This window comes from Mugil cephalus, chromosome 19 (genome assembly GCF_022458985.1).
Source record: "Mugil cephalus isolate CIBA_MC_2020 chromosome 19, CIBA_Mcephalus_1.1, whole genome shotgun sequence".
Lineage (NCBI taxonomy): Eukaryota > Metazoa > Chordata > Actinopteri > Mugiliformes > Mugilidae > Mugil > Mugil cephalus.
This window is the reverse complement of record NC_061788.1, coordinates 12,402,811-12,427,543: the sequence shown is the minus strand read 5'-3', so window position 1 is coordinate 12,427,543 and position 24,733 is coordinate 12,402,811. Positions and strand designations below refer to the sequence as shown.

The 24,733-nt window shown below is 42.3% G+C and overlaps 2 protein-coding genes across 2 annotated transcripts; both read right to left on the bottom strand.

Moving 5' to 3' along the window:
* Nucleotides 1–302: 302 nt before the first annotated feature.
* On the bottom strand, nt 303–9,049 carry rnf208 (ring finger protein 208). The gene is made up of 2 exons (XM_047569523.1): nt 8,225–9,049; nt 303–2,500 (listed from the first exon to the last, which is right to left on the bottom strand). The coding sequence occupies exon 2, from the start codon at nt 1,472–1,474 to the stop codon at nt 698–700; it is 777 nt and encodes a 258-aa protein (XP_047425479.1). The 5' UTR covers nt 1,475–2,500; nt 8,225–9,049; the 3' UTR covers nt 303–697.
* A 3,842-nt stretch (nt 9,050–12,891) lies between these two features.
* LOC124996732 (sodium/glucose cotransporter 1-like) lies at nt 12,892–21,955 on the bottom strand. Its single transcript, XM_047570013.1, is given in 16 exon segments — nt 12,892–14,211; nt 14,310–14,412; nt 14,686–14,901; nt 15,411–15,579; nt 15,678–15,828; nt 15,921–16,028; nt 18,042–18,075; nt 18,077–18,178; nt 19,519–19,727; nt 19,828–19,908; nt 20,298–20,403; nt 20,502–20,606; nt 20,746–20,805; nt 21,021–21,125; nt 21,351–21,422; nt 21,781–21,955. Coding segments are annotated over 16 exon segments (1,977 nt in total). The 5' UTR covers nt 21,922–21,955; the 3' UTR covers nt 12,892–13,996.
* Between the last annotated feature and the right edge of the window lie 2,778 nt (nt 21,956–24,733).

The window sequence follows — 24,733 nt, the reverse complement described above, 5'->3', positions numbered from 1 at the left end:
AGCAGTAGATTTTCACATTTTAGGACCATGGCCACAGGATATTCGTCATATATTTTTCTTTGCTTTACCACCTGCTTTATCCCCTGCTCACTGCTGAGGAACTTCGATCAAATTTCTAAAATAACCTCATTTAAGACCTTTGCACAAGAAGGAAACTTAAGTAATTAAGTAATATTCCTTTTACTGTCACTACAGCTTTATTAATGACTGCAGCTTTTTTTATAGTGCCACAATCCAAATAAGAAAAAGAAAGCCTCTTGCAGCTAAAATCACCCGGATAACAAGTGCAGGCCACACAGAGGTGCTTTTCTCATTTATTTAATCTTTATTCACCTAGGTTGGGGGGAGGATAGACCTCCCCTGGCATTCCGATGTAAAGAGATGTCATTGACAAACACGTCCAACCAAACGAGAGAGGGCGAATAGGATTCCAGTCCATACATAAAATACATTTATTTACTATTTATCGAACCACCAGCAGCATCCATTAGTCTCACACAGCGTCCGTCTGTGCTATTAAATATATTGAGATAACATCTATGGAGGGAGTTATTTACTGTACGTGTGAGAGAAAAGGGCATTGGCAGAGAGGGTAGAGCTTATAGATGGAAAGAGTGGCGGTGGCGGCGGTGGTGGTCGGGGGCAGCAGCGTTGAGTCATGCCTGCAATGCCCCCAACCCCCCCACCCCTCCCCTGTCTACATGATGCCACAGGATGACAAGGGGTTGGCGATCTGGCAGGTGCAGGCCGACTGGCAGTATTGACGCACAGTCTGGTAGCAGCTGCGGTCGGCGTCCCCGCCCCACTGCACGGGCCCGTTGGGGTCGGAGGGCAGGCGGCTCAGGATGCTGGTGTTGATGGCCAGAGCAGCCAGGCCATAGTCAGTGAACAGCACCGTCTCGCGCCGGCACGTGGGGCAGGAGATGAACTTGTACTTGGGACAGGACTCGTAGAGGATCTGCAGGCACTCCTCACACACCGAGTGCAGGCAGGAGAGGATGCGCGGGCGCTTCCCGGCGAAGTTGTACGTGTGGCCGCAGGTGGGGCAGTCGAGGGGCTCGCAGGGCATGACGGGCCCCGACGAGGAGGAGGAGGAGGTGGAGGAGGAGGTGGAGGAGGAGCGCAGCACGTACTGGTTGACTATGACGTCTTCCATCTTGTAATGGAACTGGTGGTAGCAGATTTCGTTGGCACTGGTTTTGCGCTGCGCCAGGAAGCTCTGCTCCCTGCGCATCATGGGGGCCGGGGGCGACACCATCGGCCTGGGGGACATCGTCACGTCGAGCGTCAGGTCGCTGCACGCCTGGTTGACGATGATCTCGCCCTCGCCTCCGCCGTCCCATGCCACTCTGGGGGGCGGGGCGTAGCGCGGCTGGGTGACGGGCACGGGGCACTCTCTGGGAAACTTCTCCGACTGGATGATCTTGACGGTGTCCATTGGGATGGTGACGGGCTGACGCCTGAGGCAGGACATTCGCACGTTGTTGGAGGCGGAAGAGAGAGAGGGTCTGCGGCTCCGATCAGTGCTGGACACCCCTGCCTGGTTCTGCTCAAGAGTAAAAAGGTTAGCCTTCTTGTCCGAAGTCAGCCATTAGAAGGGACATGGGGACGGATGGTGGCCTCCATGTTTCCCTCAGAGATTCCCCCCCTTGGTGTGCACTTCTGTCAACCTGAGTCTTTATGAGGGGGAGACAGATAGAGGAGCTCAGCCAGAGCACCACGATATGCTTCTCTTAGTCTATCACAGCAAATATATACAGAAGTTTGAAGTCCAGCTTACAGTGTCTGACCAGTGTTGACTATTTAAAGGTACTTTTGTTTGTGTCGTTACTTCTGCTGATGTTCCTGTGCTGTCTCTGATGGCTCTGGGTTTGCTAAAAGATAGTCTCACACACAAGGACAACTTCAGCACAAGGATATGTTGTCACTCACTGATAACACAGATAAATAATCTCATATGCACACAGATGCTCACATATACACATACAGTACAGGTTTCTGCATTCACAGAGTGAAGGAGTGGATTACAGGCGATTCAGAAAGGTCCAAGAGGTATTGTGCTGGAGTTATACCCAGTACCTTACATGTTTTTTGCCGCTCAAACGGGCCGAGCTTAACTTCCTGTTTTTGGCTGAGGGTGTGTCAAATGTGAGCTTTCAGTCTTTCTCTTTGCTCTCGGTCCAGTCCGGTCAGGTAACCCTGTGTGACCCTTTCAGTAGCTTGCTGATAAGAAAGAGGGAGGAGGCCTTTTTTCGGGGAGTTGCCCTATAATGCTCATGAAAGTTGTTGAAATGGTTCCTTCAAAGTCCAAAGCTCTTAAATTCCTCAGTGGTGAGGGTGAAGGTTTTCTTTTTTTTTTTTTTTTTTTTTTCTCTCTCAGACAGTCCTCCCGACTGAGCAGAAACGGTGATAACAGTCAGAAGAATGTCTCTGTGCTCGTCTCCCCTCTTCGGGCTCAGACCTGTTACGTGTTTCAAGATTCCTTTGGTCTTTCATCTACCTGTGGAAAAACAAGACGAGAGAAGATTTCTGTGTTATTATTACTTGTTTATTTTTTTTTACTAAATACATACAGTAGGTGCTGCCGACACCGAGTACCGTGACAAATTATTAAATTCTCCAGCTGTTCTAAAACCTCGGTGTTGATTGATTGGAATGCCCTCAGCTTTGTCTGCATGAATATCAGTTTCTGTGCATCTTATCTGATGGTGGAGGATGCCAAGAGTGATTACCGAGGGAAAATACATTTTGTCCCATTTCCTCTTGCGTCCTGGCCTCGGCCCAGGTGCATCTCTTCAAAGGCGGAGGTAATTATCACTCTGGGAGCACGCCTGTCTTTTGAACGAGCGCAATCAGGGCGCTACCGAGTCTGAAGATTATCCTAATTTGTAGTGTGCTTGGGTGTAACACCCGTAGTCATCTTAGGCGGGGAAGGAGTGAACAAATACAAAACAAGTGTTTCTAAAGGATTTAGGTTAATTGATTCATTTAAGGCGGGGTCATTCTAATCCAATATGCTTTTGTCGGATTTTACAAATATCCCTTTGTGGTCCTGTTGTTGTTGCAGTTTCCAGAGCTGGTGGTGTGCAAGATGTGGTTCTCTCTTGGTATGTAGCAGCAGTTTACTGGTTTTATACCCGTAAAAAACATAAAGCACCGTGAAAATCATTTTTAAAGTCCTTCTAAAAGGTCATAATGTGTAACTTAAAGTTACAAAGAACAAACACCACTAGGTAAATTATCTGATGTATTGTGGTTTATTGTTGGTTTACACATCCACATAGCTGGTGGTTGGAGCTTCTGCAGAACTAAAGGGGGAAGTAAAGAAGTGAACAAGTAGTTTGGCCGGTGAATTTTTTACCAATTAATGATGAATTAAACTTCCTCCACTGTTCTAGAAAGGCATAGAGAAGTAAAATAACCTCAAAGATGTTCAGTTAAAAGTTTGAGGTCTGTCAGTTATGTTGGTGCAGAATTACTGACTAATGTCATGAATTGGCTCTAATTTGCTCTCGTTTTGATCTGTTGCAGTCATGAAAACAAATGAGAATGTGCGTCCAAACCTTTGACTGGTAGTGTACATTCACACATTCCTGTGAATACATGTTAATGGAACATTATTGGTAACATGTTAGTGGAGTTAAGTAAGACCGTGCAACGCCACACCATGCATGTGCAGTAAATTTAATGGAATTCCCCTTTCTAATGTTAGGCTTAAATATGAGTCTCTCAAAGAAAATGAGATCTTTGAAAGAGTAGTAATATGAGACTAGAAGCTACAAGTGAACTGCAAGTCGAAAGCAAAAGGCAGCGAGTGTGACAAACAAGTAAATAATAGCCTCATCTTGCCACACTTTGTGGTCAGAGCAGGTAATTGTGACATGCTTGTGGCCCTGCTCTCGCCATTCTACCTACTTCCTGTTTAAATCTGTCATCTGGTGCGCTGCGTCGGTTCGGCTCAAGCACGCGTGGGAACAGGTTACACTTGGCACAGAGGCTTTGTGTCATACTGAGTGTGGGTTTATTTTTTGAAAGAAAATGTTTATCTTGACCAAAACAATAGCTGCGACGCAGCAGAAGAAGGGGGAGGATGACACATCGTTCATGTTCTGCGCGGCTCTCGTCCATGATGATTCATTAGAGGCGAAAAAAATAAATAAAAAAAACGAGCAGAGGAGGTGACCTACATGGCGGTGGAAAAAGGGAGAGAGAGAGAGAGAAAAAAAAAAGAAAGAGCAGAGGGAGCACAGGTCCTGGTTTCTATTTATGGTTTGTTTATCTGTTCACTTCTCAGTGGTTTCCTGCCCCCAACCTCTGCTGAAGATTCACACCAAATCACAAAGACGCACCTAACGAAAGGCAGACGTGCTTCGGCCACAGAACATTTGTTTCTCCCATTCCTCCTCCGTGAATCTGTCGGCATACATGAACACCGCAGACAGAAAAGAAATGTTCGCAGGCATCACTAACGATCTCAACAAATGTGTCCGGGCAGCGCGGAGATGCTGCAACACTTCTCCCAGAATAGCCTCTGTTTCTTTCTCATCCTCTTGCTCACACATCAGTCATTCATACACGTTTCATAAGCCTGGGAGTTAGGAGCCAAAATAAAACAATGATTTTAGGATTTTTAGGAGGCGATGCACCTTACCTTTACAGACATAGCAAAGAAAACTGTCCAGATTATGAGGTTTTATTCATTTTTTAATCATAAATGCTGGTACCTAACAATAAACCTGAAAACATGCTAATAATAACAAAAAAAAAAAACTATAACACAAACTGATCATAATTATTACTAGATAGAAACTGTAACATATCTGTCTTCAGTATAAAGGGCTTCATGTTCTTGTCGAGGCCTCTTCAGCTTCTTAGTTTTCTAATTTATTCTCTGGTCACATATTTACTGATTTAAATTGAACTGCATCTTAGTTACGTCCAAGTCTGTCTTTGCTTTGAGCCTGAATGTTGAATCTCATAAAAACAACACCATATGATTTAATGAATTAGCCACAGATCAACAGAAAGTGGGGCACGAAATCACATGAACTGTACAGAAACATGCTTTTATTTTGTTTGGTGTGATTCAGAGCATCTTAAACAAAATACTAAATCTGTACTATAATTTCGTATAAAAGATAATTAATAATTTAATATATATGTATAAAAAAGGATTCCGGTTTCAAAATATTCATTCATTCCTCAGGGGGAAACACAAGGCAAACATCTGTGTACACATTATGCACACAATTTGTCCACAAGCTATACGCTATATAACATGACGGTATCAAAGAGACAAAGCACATAAGCAGATGTACGCAAGGCGAAAAAAAGTTTGAGTGGGTGAAGTTGTGAGTCACCGGTCTGCACACAGATCGGCAAATCGACCATTTTGTGTTCTATTCCTGCTCAGCAGTCTTAAAGCCTCTCACAAACAATAATCTTTGGGTCACTGCTGTCGGGTTCTTGTCCTATTGACAAAGTGAATCGAAAGTGAAAAATGTGAAACACTGTGAGCACAAGATCTGATATTTGTTGGTATTTAGTTTATCAATCCACGCTCGAACGACGAGTGAGCAAATCAGATGGCCCGCGAAAATAAATGTCTAATAATAGAAAGGGTCAAGTTGATAAAGCATCTAGGTTGCACGAGGAGCCTTTGAGCCTGGGGGAGATGTGGCGGCTAAAATTACCCTCTAATTTGGTGACGGAGCTATGAAAAGAGCTGATAAGTGATGCGGGCTGCCTCCTGACGGGCCAGTGTTGACTCACCCTCCTCCTAATTGACGGAGCCCTATCCTGTTATGTAAGAGGCTCATCTTCCACACGGCCACCATGTTAACACACTGCAAACTGCTGCAGCCCTCCACAGTCTTGACATTGTGCGGGTGCCTGTGCCTGTGTTTGCGTGTGTCTGTACGCGGCTCTGGATGCAGTTCATGCGGCCGAATTATCGCACTAATGAAATCACGAGAAGCATTTGACCTCGTCATCGCGAGGACGGAGAGGACGAAGACGGAGAGGAGAGCTGACCACAGGGTCGTCGGAGGAGTCTGCCTCAGCAGCAAATTCCACATACCGCTAAACACACGCCGCATTCACACACACACTCATGTCCTAGTGCGTTCTCACTCTCAGACGACTCCCCATCACTCACAGGGCAACACCCTTTACATTCCTGTGAACACACAAACAAACCGATAACGCGCTGATACGAGCCGCTGGAGTGGGCGACTTTAAATGCTATGACTCTGTCGTGATTAAACTGACACGCAAAAGACAAAGAGAAAAACAGATGGGCCAGGACATTCTTGTCGTATCGCCGTGTTTCTTCTTGTGTTTCACACACAAAGCTTTGCCCCCGGCCCCCACAATCACCCGTGCAGATCGGAGTGCAGGAGAAGGGCACCATGTTCTGAATGAGTCATCGACGGTGCGGATTCGCCTATCCCCTCCTCTGTCTGTCTGCTTCATCTCTCTCTACCTCCATCCATCCGTCTACATATCTGCCTGTATGTTGGCCTGCAAAAAAAACCTGCTCCCTGTGCCTCTACCCCACGTACCAGCAGTTTGTCAGGTATGCCAGCTATGTTGAGATTTGTATCCACGTTCAGACCTCGGCTGGTACAAAAACACAGTTCTGCTTGGGGAATTATTGTTATTATTATCATCATTCTTATGCTGTATTCTGATTGCGTAACACGTTATGACCTTAGCCTGGTCCGAGGGCAAAATCCCCCTAGATTTGCCGTACGTTTTCTGGCTGCAGCTTTCCTCAGCAAATCACAGAGTTTACAGAGATAAAATGAGAGTCATGTAAATGCAGGAGGATTTATTTCCACCATGGGATGTTATACAATATGAAAGGCTGTGCACATGGAGATGAGAGCAACTGTATATATGAGAGGCTAGCAACTGTGTGCAAAGATATTTGTTTTGCATTATGTTTGAGTAAAATAATACACTTCCTTCACATGCATAGACAACAAGCTACTTTAAGCTAGCTAATATTCAAGTACATTTGTGTGTTTTCCGTCAGGATTTAGATCCACATATGATATTTGCATCTCTCCGTCTGCCATGTTCACAGTCAGTTGTGTAACTGCTGATGATGTTTGTGTTTTTTTTTTTTTTGCACAGGCAGAAACGGGGGCCCTCGGCGTGCGTGCGTGGCAAGGTGTTGTTTTCAATAATTCAGCCCGCTGTCATTCACGGCAGACATCGGCCATTTTGCCTCGCATTTCATTACTGAGCCAAGTGCTCTTTGTTCTCGTCCACGTAGCTCCCGCAGCAGCGTGCGTGGTGGAAAGGCCGCGCACAACAGGCCGAAAAATAACAGCGATAACCGACATCGCTCTTCCTGCCATGGACCTCATTGAAGATTTATGAGGGGAGAGCTCGGCAAGAAGAGCCCGCAGCCCTTCGGTAACAGCAGCGGCCATTGATTTTTTTTTTTTCTGTTAAAGAGGCTGCCTCAGCACAGGTTCAAGGTGGATGATGCCGTGGCCGAATAATGTGGGAGATGGGAGGAAGATTTGAACTGCGTGCGTGTGTGTGTGTGATGGAGCGGAGGTTTAGCGTGCTGATCTCATGTGGGAGGGGTGCGTTCGGGAGCAGCAGTTATGCAATCGCAGCATGGTGTACCAAGCACTCTGACTGCAGCGCCAATGCATGGCCAATATGGAGATGCCTTAATGCTGCTGACAACTACAGAACAGGCCGTTCCTTTTTTTTTTGTCCTTATTGCCCCCCCTCTCCTCCTATACCTCCTCCTCCTCCTCCTCCTGCCCCTGCTGCCTGTCTGCGCGCAGATCTGTCAAATGTCAAGACCGCTGGAGACAGGAAACCCTCAAGATACCGTCTGCACCCAAACATGATCAGGGTCTATTCATAGCTTCCAGCTCCTACTTATGGTCAGCGTAGATAAGGAGGTAGGTGTGCAGGTGCGCGTCCATTCATACATCCATGTGTGTTTGTGTGTGTCTGCAAAATGGACGACCATGATGCAACAACCACGCAAATCCCAGCTTAACATAATAACGCCAAAAGGCAAAGAATACCTCTGCCCCTTTAAGCTTTGTATAAATATACATGGATACAAATGAACGCAACATAGATGAGCCACACCTCACAGGCTGGAAACACAGATCATAACACAAACACAGAATCTGAAGATCAACACACTGTGTCTCCACCATGAGACAGATGCATGTCTGGTTCTCACCTGTCTGCCTGCGCACTTTTTCGCTGCGATGTCTCGGTGAAGATAAACCGAGCTGCTCTGCCTCTCCGTCCTGTGTGTGCCTCCTGCTCCTGAGACGGACGGCGCTCTCTCTTCTCCCTTTTATTATACAAGAGTGAACGCCGAGCAGCAGTGTAGGGGAGGGAAAGATGGAGGAGATGTAAGATGGAGGAAGCTGTTGCGAGGTGGATGCATCACGTCTCTGGCCGCCTTCGCTGGGCTCCGCATCCCTTGTTGCTCTCCTCCTTTCCTCTCCAGCACCTTTGTCCTTCACTCTCCCAATCCCGATCCTTCCTGCCCAGACGGCGGCAGAGCATCTCCCCTTGTTATCTCTTTCTCCATCCCCCTGATTTCCCTCCAGTTATTCAGTTTCTTCTGTTCAGTGACCTGGACTTCAGCACCTGCACGTAAATCCCCCCTCTTTTCTCTCTCTTCCTTTCTGCCCGTTCCTTTCTTCTGGTCCTCAGGTATGCCTCTCTTCTCCTTCTCTCCCTCTCTCCTCTGCTGTTGTCTCTCCTCTTGGCTCAGCTGCCTCTCAGTACCGCTCGTTCTCCTCCTCCGTCTGCTTCACTGAGTGCAACTCGCAGTTACACATGCGCAGTGTTTTCACACATGCATACGTGCACACACTCAGACACACAAGCTTTGCCTCTCTCTCGGTGTCTCTGTGCTTCTGGCTCCCTCCTTATGCATGTGGCTTATTTTGACAGCCCACCCCCTCCTCTCACTCTTTCTCTCTTTCTCTCTCTCTCACACACACACTGCCTCTCTTTTTCCTCGCGTTCACTCTCTCCAGCTCTGCAGCAACACACTGCAGTGCCTCTGCAGGCAGGATCACGTTTTCTCGTTGCCAGAGAAAATGCTTCAGCCAATGAGAAACATTTACAACTTCCCCCCACCCCTATCTAAACACGCGGAGGCACATTTTCACACTAACGCACACAGACGTGTTAGATATGAGACCACCAGAAGCTATGAATCTTATTTTAACGTACACAGAGGCGCACCTGCCGAGCACAGAAAGGAAACACAGGAAGCTGGTTTAAATAGACCTAATGACCACAGCGCAGCACATATGTCATCTGGCAAAAAAGAAAAATCATTCAGCGATTAAGTTTGTGTCAAACCGGCGAAAGGCAGCGTTGCAAAAACAAATAATTACACATGCAAAATCCCATTCATGATTGCTGCATAGCAGAGAGAAGACATTTGTATTCATTCCTGCTTTGACTCTTCTAAGAAAAAAAAAAAATAGACTGCTAAATTTTCTCAGAAACTTGAAGGCAGCACCGTCCTAAGCTCCCAACGCAGATCAGTAAATGCAATGACGTTGCATAACGAGGGTTTTGATAAGTTTTCTCTCTGCTCAAGCCTTGATGCTGACCAGTAAATAATCCTGAGATCAAAGTGGCATGAATTTTCAATCAGTGTAAGAGGGGTGCGTCCACATGACCTGAGTTTTAATGCATAATGTGACGAGGGGCCGCAGAGCGCGACGTAAAGTATGAACATCATGTTTGCTGGAATCTCAGGGGTAAATGCTCAGCGCCGGTTTCTGTGCAGTTGCTTCCATTACAAGTATGTTAGTGAGCCACAAGTGGTGCGTTCATGTGGACACTAGTATTCCCCAAGTAATCAAAATTATAACCTAGTCAGAGCAAAAATGCTTCATGTAATGGATTTCAAATGGATCAAGAGGGGTTTTGTCACTTTAATAGGAGATAACTGGTATCTAATTACCAAATAATTATGTTATATGTAATAATCTAATTAACCGTGTAAATGCATAATGTTATTGTTTCTTGCACCACGTTAGTCCGATGCGTAGTAAAATTATATAGGAAGTGTAATCGTTGTTGCTGTCATGTTTTTCCATCTATTTTCAGGACAAAGCAAACTTCAATATTAATTTGAACTCTTTGAGGTAAGTTCTTTTTTTTTTTTTTCTGGCAAAGGTTTAATGCCTTCTGGTCAATTTGTCTACATAGCGAGCTACCTAGTTAGCCAAATGACCAGCCAGCAGCAGATCGGTCTGAGAGTAGTGGCCTTGGGACTACAGCATTTTAATAACTTGTTCTGGCACACAGACACATATACATATATATATGCCTCCCTCGTGCCTCCAACTTGAACTCATCAGGGAATGGACATGGGCCTTCATGAATGAATGCCAGGTTCAAAGTTTTCCCAGCAGAACATCGTATTGTCACAAGATGTTATTTACTTCATCTTAGATAATCTATGAGTTCGGCCTGTAAAAGTGTGCTTTTGGTATAATAGTAAGTATGCACATTATTTTACTGGGTTACTGTTATCTCTCTTTTTCTGACATTTACAACCAATCCATCTGTGACATAAACGTCTGTTCATTGCAGCTTTAGCAGCTTTAACAAAAAGAAATGTGTCGGCGATGCAAAAACTGTTTACGGGTTGACAGATTGTCAATGTGGGAGAACAGGCAGAAATCAATGCACACTCCTTTCGAGTGTCACTGTAGGTAAACATATTTAAAATGTGTTCACAGGAAGTTGAAGGCCAAATGGTTGCAGCAGGCCATAAAATGAGGTTTATGTCAGCCTTTGGTTTGCGTGTGCCTTTTTCCCCTTAAACAAATGTCAGAGACGTTGTAAGACGTACTTCTTTCAACAAAACCTGGTAATGTGTTGTTGTCAGCTGAAGAACACTCTGGAAATTATTAATTTTTCCTTGTTTGTTAAGGTACACTGAGTCCCGTAAAATAAGAGCAGGACTCAGATAAGCATTAAACCATTTCAGTAAACACACAGTGTGCTACACTATTCCGGGACAACGAGCCGTGATGTCAGAAAAGTCAGGTTAAAACCCAACCCGCTGAACAGCCTCCATGGAGAAAGGGTTTAAAGCTTTTAAAGCTTTTAAAGGTGTGCAGCAACCTGTGTCGGGTAATCTTGTCACGTGTAGTGAGGCCCATGTGCCAGTAGGAGGCCCCTGTGTCTCAGCCATCTGTCTTCATGTTTTACATGTTGCCCGGATTGTGCTTATATTTGGACAGAGTAATGTGCTGATTCACACTCACTATGATTTCCAAACTGCTTATAAAGATTTTTATTATAAATCTGCTTGTGGAGATTGTTAAACCCTAGTGAGCATCATTATCCTGAGATAAAGAAATGCAATGTGATGGATCTTTAGGCAAACATAGTATATATAGATGACCAAATCAAGTGCATTAAGATCCCAATCTTTTAACTAAAGGTTTTCAGTTAAATAAATGTATGTTAAGTCATTATCTAATGAGGACGATTAAAGCAGGTCAACAGTCACTGGGGCTCACTAATGAAATTATATGAAAGCCTGTGCATTTGCACGATTAAGCTTTCACAACAGTTGTGTTTTTTAATCAGCGACAGTAGATGGAGCTAATACAACAGCTCCACACGCTGACCTGTGTGTGGTGGAGATCCTTTCTGCTACAAGTAAATTTTTACTATGGCTTATTAAACAAAGACAAGAAAGATGATTATCATACCACTGAAACTGTTTGGATCTCTTGGACCGAAAGTTCAAAACACATCTGCAATTATCACTTCCTGTCACGGGTCAATGAAAACAAAGCCTTCGAAACCACCAGACTGATCATCCAGTGTGTAGGATTTAGGGGCATCGCAAATTCATGAATTTGTTGACTAAGAATAATCCATTCATATCTATTCACATCTACATATAAAACAGGTCAACACCCATGATCAGTCATATTCAGCTGGTTCAAGTCATTAGCTGGATATAAAGTTAAAGGTAAAAGGTAAAAAATAGTGGAGTGAGGGTGAAGCTAATATTAAGTAAATATTCACCCCACACAATTGTCATGAATAGGTGAATTTCTATGGTTACCAAAACTGTTGCTTACCAGACTGTTAACATGCTTGCTATAAATGCTATAAAGACATTTTAGAGGCAGCTGTACCTTCATGTCGGGTTTAAAGTTTGGATTCAGAGGTACCTGTAAACTCATTGCAAAGTATTCATGCTCAACTCTTATTTCCTACTTTCAATGGGCATTCTCCTAACATGCTTTCTGTATGTTTCTTATAATTGTTCATAGAGATACTGTGAACATTATACTATACTACTTTACTATATAATTAAACTCTTTGTCTCCAAACAACGAGCCAGTGTCACACCAGGTTGCACATTACAAGCGAGTCATTTGTTTGCAGTTACCAAAGAATTTGGAGCATGTCAGGTCCCCTCGTTACTTATCACAGTGAATGTAGATGGCCGACAGATAGCTTCAGGATTCTAGGAACGAAACAAAGATGCCTCCCCTCTTACTTGAGAGAGACGAGAGACACGTGATCCGATCTTTGACTCTTTGACGTTGCGGGTAAGAGAAAAGAACTCTTACCCACAACGTGGATCGGAAGATTCACTGCCAGACAAATGATCCGGACAGCTATAAAGTAATTTGTGCCTGGTGGAGATTTAAGGTGGCATAAAAGACATAAAACCACATGATAAGAAAATGTGCAGGTCCAAGGCAGAAAACACAAATCATTCAACAGCAGTCGGTGTACATTAACCACAGAGCTGGTGATAACACTGAGATAGTAAGCAAGTTTTAATGGTAGTGAGTCACAAGCCTTGATAGTAAATTAAAAAGTGTTCATGAGTGTTGTTATTCAACGTTTATTCAACAAGTACACACAGATTAAGAAGTAAACTTAAGTCATGGCAGATTCTACCAGTACATTAAAGTGTGATAAAGCAGGAAACTATCCTTTTACATTATTAACAAAAACAACATCAGCACCACCGGAGGCACAGAGCCAGACAGCACTTTGAGTAATTCACAGTCCTTCTTCCCTGAGATGTTTTTATTCATTAACACGTAAAACAACATGCAGTAAGGTGCATAGCTTTGAAAAGTGACAGCCCTTGTGCACTTCGAGCAAACATTTCGAGGAAATAGCTTAAATACAAATATGAGGTAGCACACTGAGTAATTAGGTAATTAGTAATGATTTTAAAATCTGTCATTATCTGGCATTCTGTGGATCACACCTTTCTTAATGACTCAAGGCAAGATCCTAAATTAAAGCACTCATGTGTGAACTCGTGAGCCAACAAAGGCGTATTTAAATTTGCCAAAGTAAGAGGAGATCGATTGCCGCGGCTGGAATGAATTCAACACTGAAATGTTTTCGAGTGTTTCTGAACAGGGAACACCAATTAAATAATAAATTTCCACCATCATAAACTGAATGAGTGTGCTCTTCTCAGATAAAGACACGCATGAGTGAGCCTGCCGCTCCATTCGCGAGTTGTACCTATTTACATAACCGACCTGAATATGTCTGTAGTCACAAAAAAAGGCTGCAAAGAAAGAAAAAAAACAAGAAAACGTACAGTTATCCCAATATCTACATGCACAATGTGAGTCAGAACAATGGGTAACAAACAGAACACTATTTTAACACGATTTCATGGAATATGTGTTAATATGTTAAACTGTGTTTTACTGGTTTACCTCAGTTATCCAGGGACCATGAAGTTTCACAGAAGAGGCAAATGCAAATCTATCCTCTGTCCTGCATGACTTGATGCAACCATACACAAAATACATGTGTAGTAATGATATGGAGTAGAAAGGCATCTTGTTTTAGGGTGGTGATGGCTACTAGCTAGTTTTCTTTGTCCACAAATTATATTTATAAATAATCCTGTCACTGACATATAAATAACAGCATCTTAGAGCTGTTGAAGTGCAGAATTTTTCTAAGCGAAATATCCATGACAGAAAATGGCCACACACAAGAGGATGAAGCCGTTGGCATTGACAACATTCCTCCAAAGAGGCACCTCCGTGGTGTCTGTGAGCTTCTTCTGCAGCTCTTCTTTTTCTTCTGGAGTCAGCTTGACTGCTTTTTTATTCTCCAGTCCGCAGAAGCACATCAGTGCCTTCTTGAAGAAGCCAGGTTCTTCCTCAGGTTCTGTAACAGAAGAGACACAGTCTATGAAGAGAATCTGTAACTGTGTAGATGTCTGATATTCTCATTACTTGTATATGCTCCATATATCAGCTCATTACCATCTATGTCCGTACTGGAATCTTGGTCATCAACCCAGTCATCTTGTTCCAGGTCCACCCTCTCCTCCGTACGGTTTCTCAGGCCCCAGCACAGTCGATACAACTAATAAAACAACACAACACATGAGTTGAATTAATTATTATATATAAGTTTGAGTACCATAGGGCGGGTTACAGAAGTAACTACAACCATGGAAGCAACCACAAAGTTTTTAGCAATGCAACAAAGATGTAGTCTCAAAACTACTCTCATAATCTTTGTTGTAGCACAGGGGTGCCTAACTGTTATGCATACAATTACATAACATAGCCATAGGTGTGTCTTCCACTCAGATGAATGATTTATCTAGCCTAATCCCTCAGCTCAGTCACATACGTGTTTGTCGTCAATGGGTTTGGTCACGACGGAGACTGCCAGTATGACGAGGCAGGAGATGACAAACAGGATGATGGAGAAGTAGAGGTAGTGAACTCCACATATGATAGTGGGACAGTTGCTGGGGCTAACACAGCTGCCTGTCCCATAAACGAACTCAGGAATCATCCTGCACAGTCCAATGCACAGTCCAGTGAGGAGACCATAAAATGCGCCCTGAGGAAAGAAAGAAATAGGAAAAACATCAGCTTATACAGAAATGCTAGAAACATAAAAAGGTTATATTTAAAGGAATAGTTCAACAGGTTGGAATACAGTACATGTTTATTGCTGAAATTGAGAACAAATCAATCCCATTCTGTTGTCTGCACATTAAATCTATATTGCGTCTATAAACACGCACAGAGAAATGCAACACAAATTTGATGTAAACATGGGCGTTTGGTCACTCTAGCTAAGGGGTTTCCCTTGTTTTCAATGTGCATGCTAAGCTAGGCTAGTATTTTGTCAACGCTCTGCTATTGATGATATGTACCCAAATAAACTGAGTGTGTGCAAGATTTATTCAAACCCCCAAAACCAGTGCAAGGATTGACAATGTGTAGCAGTCTCAATCAGAAACATTCACTGTTCATATGCTGTGAACATTTGCAGATTGGAAGGGTTACTAACCGTAAACCAAAACCTTAAAAAAATTAAAGCACTGAATTAAAGAGGGAACTCACAGCCTCATTGACGCGTTTGCAAAAGATGGCAAGCATGAAGACAGCTGCAACGGGTGGAGTGAGGTAGCTGGTGATGGACTGGATGTAGTTAAAGAGCTGACCACTCTGGGCTGACTGCACCATAGGGATCCACGCAATGCTCACGCCAATCAGGATCAAAATAAATACCCTGTAGGCAATTGAAACACAAACAGAACCAGTCATGAATTTAACCAATAATCATGTCAGACACAATCACAATTATTTAATTTATTTATTTATTTTTACCTGCCAGCAATCATGAGTTCCTTCTCACTGGCGTGGCGGCGGAACTTAGTATAGATGTCCATGGTGAAGAGAGTACTGGCACTGTTGAAGATGGAGGTGAGGGAGCTCATCAGAGAGGCCAACATCACCGCAAGCATGAGACCTCGCAAACCTTAAAATAAAAGAATAACATTAATAAGAGGAAAGGAAGAGAAGTGGAAAATTAAATTGTATTCACAGGTCGCAAAACCTTAAGTGACTCACCATTCGGCATGAGTTCCAACACCAGTTTAGGATAAGCGATGTTGGTGCAGCCCACGCTGGCACCACAGTACTCTTGACACAAGTCTGGGTCCACACATGCCACCACATCTGGAATAAAGTTTTTTTTTTATATAATTAGGTGTGTGTTAAAGAAATATCTCACTTTTTGACAGTTAGTAGGACGTGTGTCACCAAAAGGTGATTAAAAAAAGCCATGCAATCAGTTTGCTTGGGTGGACGTCAAATTAGCCGTTTCAAATTAGAGCCACTTGTGACGTAAATGCATTGGCACTCCACTACTCATCGAAATTGTGCTACAAGGACGAAGCTAAGCATTTTAAAATAATTCTGGTTTTGTGTTTCTTTCAGTTAAGTCTCGCAAATAGCATCTGATGTATTATCAGCAGGCTACCAAAGGGGCTAACGCTCATGCATGAGGTAAGAGCTCAGAGTTAATGAGTGCCCATGGTGACTTTTCACAAGACATTTTGACGGTTAAAGTTAAATGAGACTAGCGGGGCTAACGTGGCTAATATACGGGGAGCTAATCGCAGGGCTAAATTAAACATACTCAGTAATATCCGTTATTATCCGCTATTATTTGGTTAATGGAGAGTTTCATTGTGTTTGTATGTCATTATGCGTGTTAACCGACTGGTGTTTAGCTGTAGTGTATTTGTAATATATATTTCATTACATTTTTTTGCGTGTGTGCTACCGTGGAACAGTAACGTTAGGCTAACGGTAACTGATTTAGCCCGTTGTGGTCGTTACCATATTTAATATTTAATGCCCTAAAATGCTTGTGGTTTCAGGCTTATGGGTCAAACATGTGAGGTGTGTTTCCTTATGTAATATTTGAAAAAAACTTTTAAATAACTTTTAATTTTGCACTTTCTACAGCTGTAACACATACGTTTCCCCACAGGGATCAATAAAGCCTTATCGCGACTTATCTTATCTGAACACGCATATAACCATAAACAACAACACCACTGCAGCTATTATTGTTGTTATTGTTAATAAATATCACTCTCTTTTTTTAAGAAAAAAAAAGAAATACTACTAATGGAAATAATATAAATACCATAAAGTAGCAAAATATGCGTCACTTCTATGAGGTCAGAATAATAGAATAAAAACTAATTACTTATAATATTTGTTTTCCATCTGTGTCTACAGTCTTATCTTTGATAAGGTTTTTCCGACCCGACCCCATATGTGGGTGAGGTGCTAGACATCTCGGCACCCAATGACCTGGACAAGGTGATCAAGATGGTCTCCTTGTTATTTTGAAAAAGTAAAAAGGTATATAAAAAAAGCACAATAGCAACTCATCTAAGTATACAAATGAATGTACCTGTACCCTACCTATCTCCCTGTAGCATATATTCTCTCGTTCAGTAGGCATTTTGACTGCAATAGTACAAATGCACTTCAATATTTTCATAATTAAGGCATGGGTTAGGGAGTTCAAATAATAAATGTAGGTAAGCATACACTACAGTAATTTCGGAGGTGTCTTACAACCCTTGCTATACCCATTACTGCTCGCGCATTACGTTATTAGCCGTGAGCTAACATCAGTGCTACAGTAAAACTTTTATCTAATGTTAGTGCTGCATGACCTTGTCATGCATGCATTCACCGGAAGATCTGCCTATCATGACCATTAACTGTACCACAAACACGCAGAGTAGCTGTCAATAAATCCTTGACTTACCTGCTTTTCACTAGCCTGCAAGGTAGCGAACAGCAGCTCAAAGTAGAATTAAGTTCACCAAACATTAAGAAATGTATTGTTCAAACCTTTATTGCTGAACTTTTGGGCAAATCTACCCATGTCTGCCTGTGTCCTTTGTGGGTATATTTCTCAAGTATGAGGGGCAGAGTGACAGGAGCTCATTACGCGCTTTAACGGCTCGGTGTGAAAAGTGCTGAATAGGGGCCTCTTTTACACAACCATTGAGAATTTCTTTTAACCAAAGCACGTCACGGAGATTGTGAATGTAATAAACCATTGTGTCTGTAGTAAGACAAGCTACAAAAGTACTTTTAACGACTGATCTTTTTTTTAATCAACACAGGTCATAAGTAATTCAAAATCTACAACATACTCACCAGGATAGAGGATCCTGCTGATCATGCCAGGGAAAAACCATGAGGAACATCGGCAGAAGTTTCAGGTAGCCACACAGGATACAACCAGCTTTTACGTGAGACAGGTTCTTGGCGGAGAGACAACGCTGCACAATCACCTGTTGTTGAGAAAAGGACCATGTGTTTGAGGTAAGCGACTAAAGATATTTACTCAAGTACAATACTACCTTAAGCACTTGTAAATATTAGCATAGTCAAGCTACAGGTAAGAGACAAAGATTTTCATACTGGAAACTTTCTTGTTACTGTTCATAATCCCAATAGTATTGACAAACCAAGTAGAATACAGGTTACCGGCCTGAGTGAAAAGGCAGTGTGAATTTTCTATGCATTTGTCAACTAAAAAATGCATTTCGGACGAATCACAGCTGTTGCAGAACATGTTTCCCTAATGTGTAGTTACATTTCTGGAGTGGTGGAGGCCATGCTCCCATGCAATAACTATGGCGCAGTAGTAGGGCTGCACAATATATTGAAAATGTGTTGTCAACGCAATATCAACATAAGAAAAAATCATCTTTGCACTAAGATAATTACATGTGCCCTGCATAATGATGCTACATTTCAATGTATCTGGCCAATCGGATGAAGTCATTCTGCCCTAGTTTCCTGAAGTGTGAGCAAAGCTGCTTAAGGCCAAACACACTTTTGTTCATCAAGCAAGAGCATCGTAATGGTGGAACAAAGAGAGAAATACGTGGAGGACATTGTGGATGACGGTGGTGAACTTGTGGCTAAAAACAACGGCACGTTTTGGCAATAGTTTGAATATAGAAGAAACAATGCATTACACGTGCAAGTACTCTGCAAGTCATGTCGAACTATGGTAGCAACACAACCGCCTGCAACACAACCACACTGGATCCTATCCCAGCTGTCATCGGGCAAGTGGCGGGGTACACTCTGGACAGGGTGATGCCAGTCTATTGCAGGGCTAACGCAGAGAGACAGACAACCATTCACACTCTTACCTAAGGCCAATTTAGAATCACCAATGGACCTAACAAGCGTGTCTTTGGATGGTGGGAGGAAGTCATGGAGTACCCGGGGAGAACCCATGCAGACACCCATCCAAAGTTCACACAGAAATTCCCAGTCGGCCTGGACTTGAACCCGAAACTTTCTTGGTGTGAGGCGTCAGTGCTAACCACCACAACACTGTGCAGCCCAGATCACTAGTTACATTCCAAACATGTATGATACATACATACAAGAAGATGGTGAAAGAACTGAGTCAAGTTGAGAATTACGCTAGTATGACAGATCTTTGACCTTCTAGTTGAACAACACAACCGTACTTGAGTTTCACAGTCTTTCACTTTCATCACTAACTAAAAATCTGATACCTAGAGACTGTGTGCTTCCCAGAATCGCACACCAGTGAAAGTATAACTTATAAATTGTGTGCTCTACAGCTCTTGCCTTTTGCTTTACTGACCTGATCAGTGCACCAGTACCAGGTGGCCTGAATGGTGAGTCCAAAGACCAGGCCAGGCCATGGCAGATCTCCTGTAATTGGGTCCCTAAATAGATTAAAGGCGTCTGACCGAGGTTCGTAGCAGTTGGCGCTGAAGTTACCCGTGACAGAGGGGACGGCTGTCATGTAGAGGGCCTGGAAGTTTACAAAGCCACCCACCTCATTGAAAGCTGAGGATGTGAAGATGATTTACAGCATTACAAACATGTCTTGAACTGCCATATTAGCTCATAAAAAAGCAGAAGAATAAAAATGAAAAAATCTTCTTACCAAAGCCCATGAGAATAAACGATCCAACGACCATGATGATGGTCTGTAAAGTGTCTGTATAGATGACTGCAGCCAAACCACCTGAAATACAATATGTGATATTATGACCAAATGTTCAATTGAAAACCTTAACATTTTATCCCCTATAACTTATCCAATCAAACTTATTGGAGAGAATGAAATCAGTTATGTAAGAACACTTACAAAAAAATAAACTAAAAATGCATTACTATAGATCATCAACAGAAGGACAGCTCCTGCTTATCTTAGTCCATGGGTAATTAACCATAATAACACCACAGATAAACTAGATATGAGGAAAGATAGGAGTTATGTGTGTCCTAAAATGGCCTTGAAGACACTTTATCCCCAATCATGGTGTTATTTATGCAGATAAGAGTTCTTTAGTTTACGAGCAGGATCTCTGTGAGTTCTGTCAAAAAGGATGTTAATTTATCCTGTGTACAGACCTGTGACGGTGTACAGTGCAGTAATCAAAAGCAGCAAGATAACAGCAAGGTAGATGTTCAACCCAAGAGCCTGGTTGATGAAAATGGCACCGGAAAGCATGTCTGCCTGATTGGAAAGGAACACAAAGCATCACTTTAATATATGTATAACACCTAACATAATGAAGGAATAGAGATAGTTAATCTTGTGTCACAGTCACTTACTGAAATCTTGGTGAAAACATACAGGAAGAGGGAGAGCACAGAGAGATAGATGCGAATGCGTTGTCCTCCAAACCTCTTCTTCAGGTACTCTGGCATGGTGACCACCTAGACACACCCACAACTTTTAGTTTTCTTTGTTTGACTCTCTTTTCATTGCTCAAACAGTAAAATAACACAATAATTACAAATGCATTTTTTGAAGTAAATATGTATGAAGAGTTTCTAAGCCGTGTGTTTTCTTTACCCCAGCTTTAATGTAGATGGGCACAAAGAGCCATCCCAGAAAGATGACTACAATAAGAGCCTGAAACACACAGGTAAGGCAGAAACACAGAATAAATAATCAGTGCCATGTTTTCTCAAGTATAGTTTGCTCAAATAAAGATCATCTGCATGGTGATACTCTTGTGGTAATCTGTTGATTATCCTCAGTTAGAGATAACTTATAATGCAGCATCTGTGTCACAGGTTAGAGATATATTTGTGTAAGAAGTATTAATAGCAGACACTTTTACTCACGTTCCATTCAAATGCACCAATAGCTATTCCTGTGGCTGCAGCAGTTCCAGCGATTCCTACGATGTGGCCACTGCCGATGTCGCTAGCAAAGAGCGATGCACCGATCTGTAGGCAGTTAATTCAGGTCAGGGATGTGCATTGTCTCTCTTTTGTTGAACTTCTCATACTAAGAGGGGTTTCAGACGGAGATACCTGCTGATTAACTTTTCAAGGGATACACACACTAATAAATAAATATCAGTAGACATACTGCAGAAAGATGTCTAGGAGTAGGAGTACGTTCATGTGAGTACATCTAAAAATCACTCTTTCACTTTGTGCAATACCCACCGGCCACCACACCATACTCCTCCCTGCGAGGAAGAAGCCACCCACAGTGGATCGGTTGGTGCGGATCATAGCCTGCAACAGGAGAAGATCAGGTTTCAGAAATAAAACAAAAAACAACTTTCTATTTTTACTCAATATATTCATGCTAGGACTAGACTGGTCAACAAGTTGGTTAGTCCACTCCATTACTGTGCCATGACGCTTTAAGCATCATGTTGACAAATCACTGTTCACGTGACAGTAACAACATGGATGCTTCTATGAAGACAGGTGAGAAGCCCAGTGGGTTGTTTCAAAACTAGCACAGGTTCATCAGGTGTTTGGAAATCCTTCACTAAAAATGAATCATTGCATTTTCTTTCTGGCTGAATATAGTCAGGATTTTTAATTTCTTTGATCAAAGTAAAGCATGAAGGCCTGGACCACTTACCCATACTCCAACAGCTAACACCACAAAAAAGTATATCACAACAACGGAGATATCTGCCGCATTGTTGAGGGCCACGGTGTTCGTGCCATTGTTTCCGCCGCTTCTCTTTAAATAAAAGAGTCCATAAGTATCTGCAGTCATGTTGCTGAGAGGGAGCGCGCAAAAGAAAGAGTACTGCTGGACTCACTTCTGTTTGACTGAAGCACTTGCACCAGTACTAACTTTTATAACCTTGAGTGTGCATGTGCGTGTGGGTGTGCATTAAGGTGCAAGAGGAACAGGGAGATAGTGTGGAAAAGAAGGGGGGGAAAAGATTTGCACGTGTGAACGTGTTTATCTAATAAACGATATCGAAGACTTGATATTATATGTGGTTGAAAGTGGATGTACAAGCAAACATAAAGCAGAAACATGAAGGTCACATGTTGGTGTGAAAATAAATGTTATAATCTGTAACCTTTTATAATGTTGTTAATGATCAATTGACAAGGAAATGCTGCAAGTAAAGGCACTGGAGTTGCTTCAAAACAAATGAGCATCAGATGATCTGTCCACTGCAGTGTATTTCACTTCAGTTGAGGTCAGTTTATTTCAGTCCCACTGAGTTCAGTTTAATAAATGTTCTGTCAATAACTAAAACCGGAATCACCAAGTACAGTCACTGATAACACATCTCACTGATGCAGAAGATTGAAGTGGTGTGAAAAAGTTTTAGTCCCCTTCTTGATTTCTAAGTTTTTAGCACGTTTGGCAAACTTAAATGTTTCAGATCATCAAACAAATTTAAATATAAGACAAAGGTAACACAAATAAACACAAAATTCAGTTTTATTATTAAGGGATAACAAAATCCAAACCTACATAGCCCCTCATCAATCAATCAATCGATCAATCAAACTTTATTTATATAGAACTTTTCACACATAAAAGATGCAACACAATGTGCTTTACAATAAAAACAAGGACTTCTCCCCCCCATACCCCAGACCCTCATTCATGCACATGCATACACACACAAGACACACAACATACTACACACATGCATACTTTCCAAACATACCCCCCACCCCAACCTAACGCACCCCTAAGATAAAATAGAATGTGACCGTGGTGGTAGAGCAGAGCATAGTATTAATTAAACTAAACAAAAACGTGAGTGAGTCTGGTGGAAGTGTGGTCGGGTCATCTATATCACCGACCATACTCTGCAGAAATGAAATAGCCTACTGTACTTTGACCATTTTTTTTGGTGTGTCCTCTGAGTGTACAATCCCTAAATAAATGTTTAGAAAAATTGTTGCTTCTTTTGTGCCAATTTTCATCTCTAAATTGATATGCTATGGGATAAGATTTGCATTTGCTGAAGCTATTGTCCAGTATGGTTGGCACAAATATAAAGAATATTCTCTTAACATCAAGTAGGTTTCTCTTTAGGACGATTTAATTCCTGGTTGAATAGAATAAAACAAAATAGAAGAAATCAGAATAGAACGCTCTTTATTTTCATTATACACTGTGTAATGAGATTGGAGATCTTCTTCTTTTCAGTGCAAACACAAAGTATATACAAAATGGTTCAAAGGGAGAGAATTGAATTGAAAATATAAAATATAATATAAAAAGAAATGTAAAAATATATATTTTTTTACAGGTGAATACAAGGTAAAAATGTAAAACAGTAAAAATGTATTGCACAAAAAATAGGTTAAAACAGAATAAACAGTGCAGCAGCATCAATGTCAGTAAAAGTCTATATTGCTTATCATACATTATGTTCGGGGTGGCGTCAGCTCTAGGAAGGAAACTTTTTTTCAATCTGTTTATCTGTGCTCCGGTACATCTGTAGCACCTCCTAGAGGTCAGCAGCTCAAACAGCTGAGAACCAGGGTGTGAACTGTCCTTGATGATGTTGCAAGCTCTACCGAGGCACCGTGTGTGTGTGTGGTGTGATAGATCAGGGACAGGAAAGGCCTTGTTCTGTCCGCCTCGGTGCAGCTCCTGTACCATGTGGACACACAGTACATCAGCAGGGTGTCAGTGGAAGAGTGGTAGAAGGCCAGCAGCAGCTTCCTGTCCAGGTTCTTCTTCCTGAGGTCTCACAGGTATTGAAGATGCTGCTGGTAATCAGAGATCTGGACTCCTAAGAACCTGAATGTGTGGAGGGGGGCCGGTTGGTTCTGTTTCTGCTGAAGTCCACGATGATTTCTTTTGTTTTTATGGTGTTCAGTGCCAGGTTGTTGTCTGAACACCAAGACTTTAGCTTCTGGACCTCCTCTCTGTAGGATATAACAGTGGTGCTGTCTGCAAATTTGACAATGATGTTGTTGCTGTGGGCCAGACTGCAGTCGTAGGTACAGAGGTAGTTGTGAGCCTATAAGCTGACATGTATTAACATACAAAAAAAAGTTTCATTCCTCACTCTTCTATTGCGAAATATACAATGCACCATACAGTAATTAAGTAATTTCCCCCTGGGATCAATAAAGTAATTCTGATTCTGACAGTAAAGTTAAAGCCATTACATAGCTCCTCTCAGTGTCAGGCTGATTAAAAGTCTAGTCAGCCTGTGTAGATGTGCAGGACCTTTAATTCTGTTTAAGCAAGAATTGAAACACGCTGCACAAGCTGCAGGTGTGGATGACCAGAGGCACCTTTAGCTCATCTCAACAGCTTGCATAATAAGGGCCATGGTATTTGCAGAGAGACGATAAAATCAAAAGAGACTGAACTGAAATCCAGCAATGTTCCAGCAGCAATGATTAAATGTGCATATTGAAGTTTTAAAGATTGTACAGCACTGAATGTAACAAGGCCGATGTCCAGGGCCACATCAGGCATGCATTTACAGACACTGAATTAAACACTAACAAAAAAAAAAAACAAACAAAAAAAAACCAACCAGATTGACATTTTTCACTACTGAAGACTGAAGATTTTACACTACTTGTAGTAT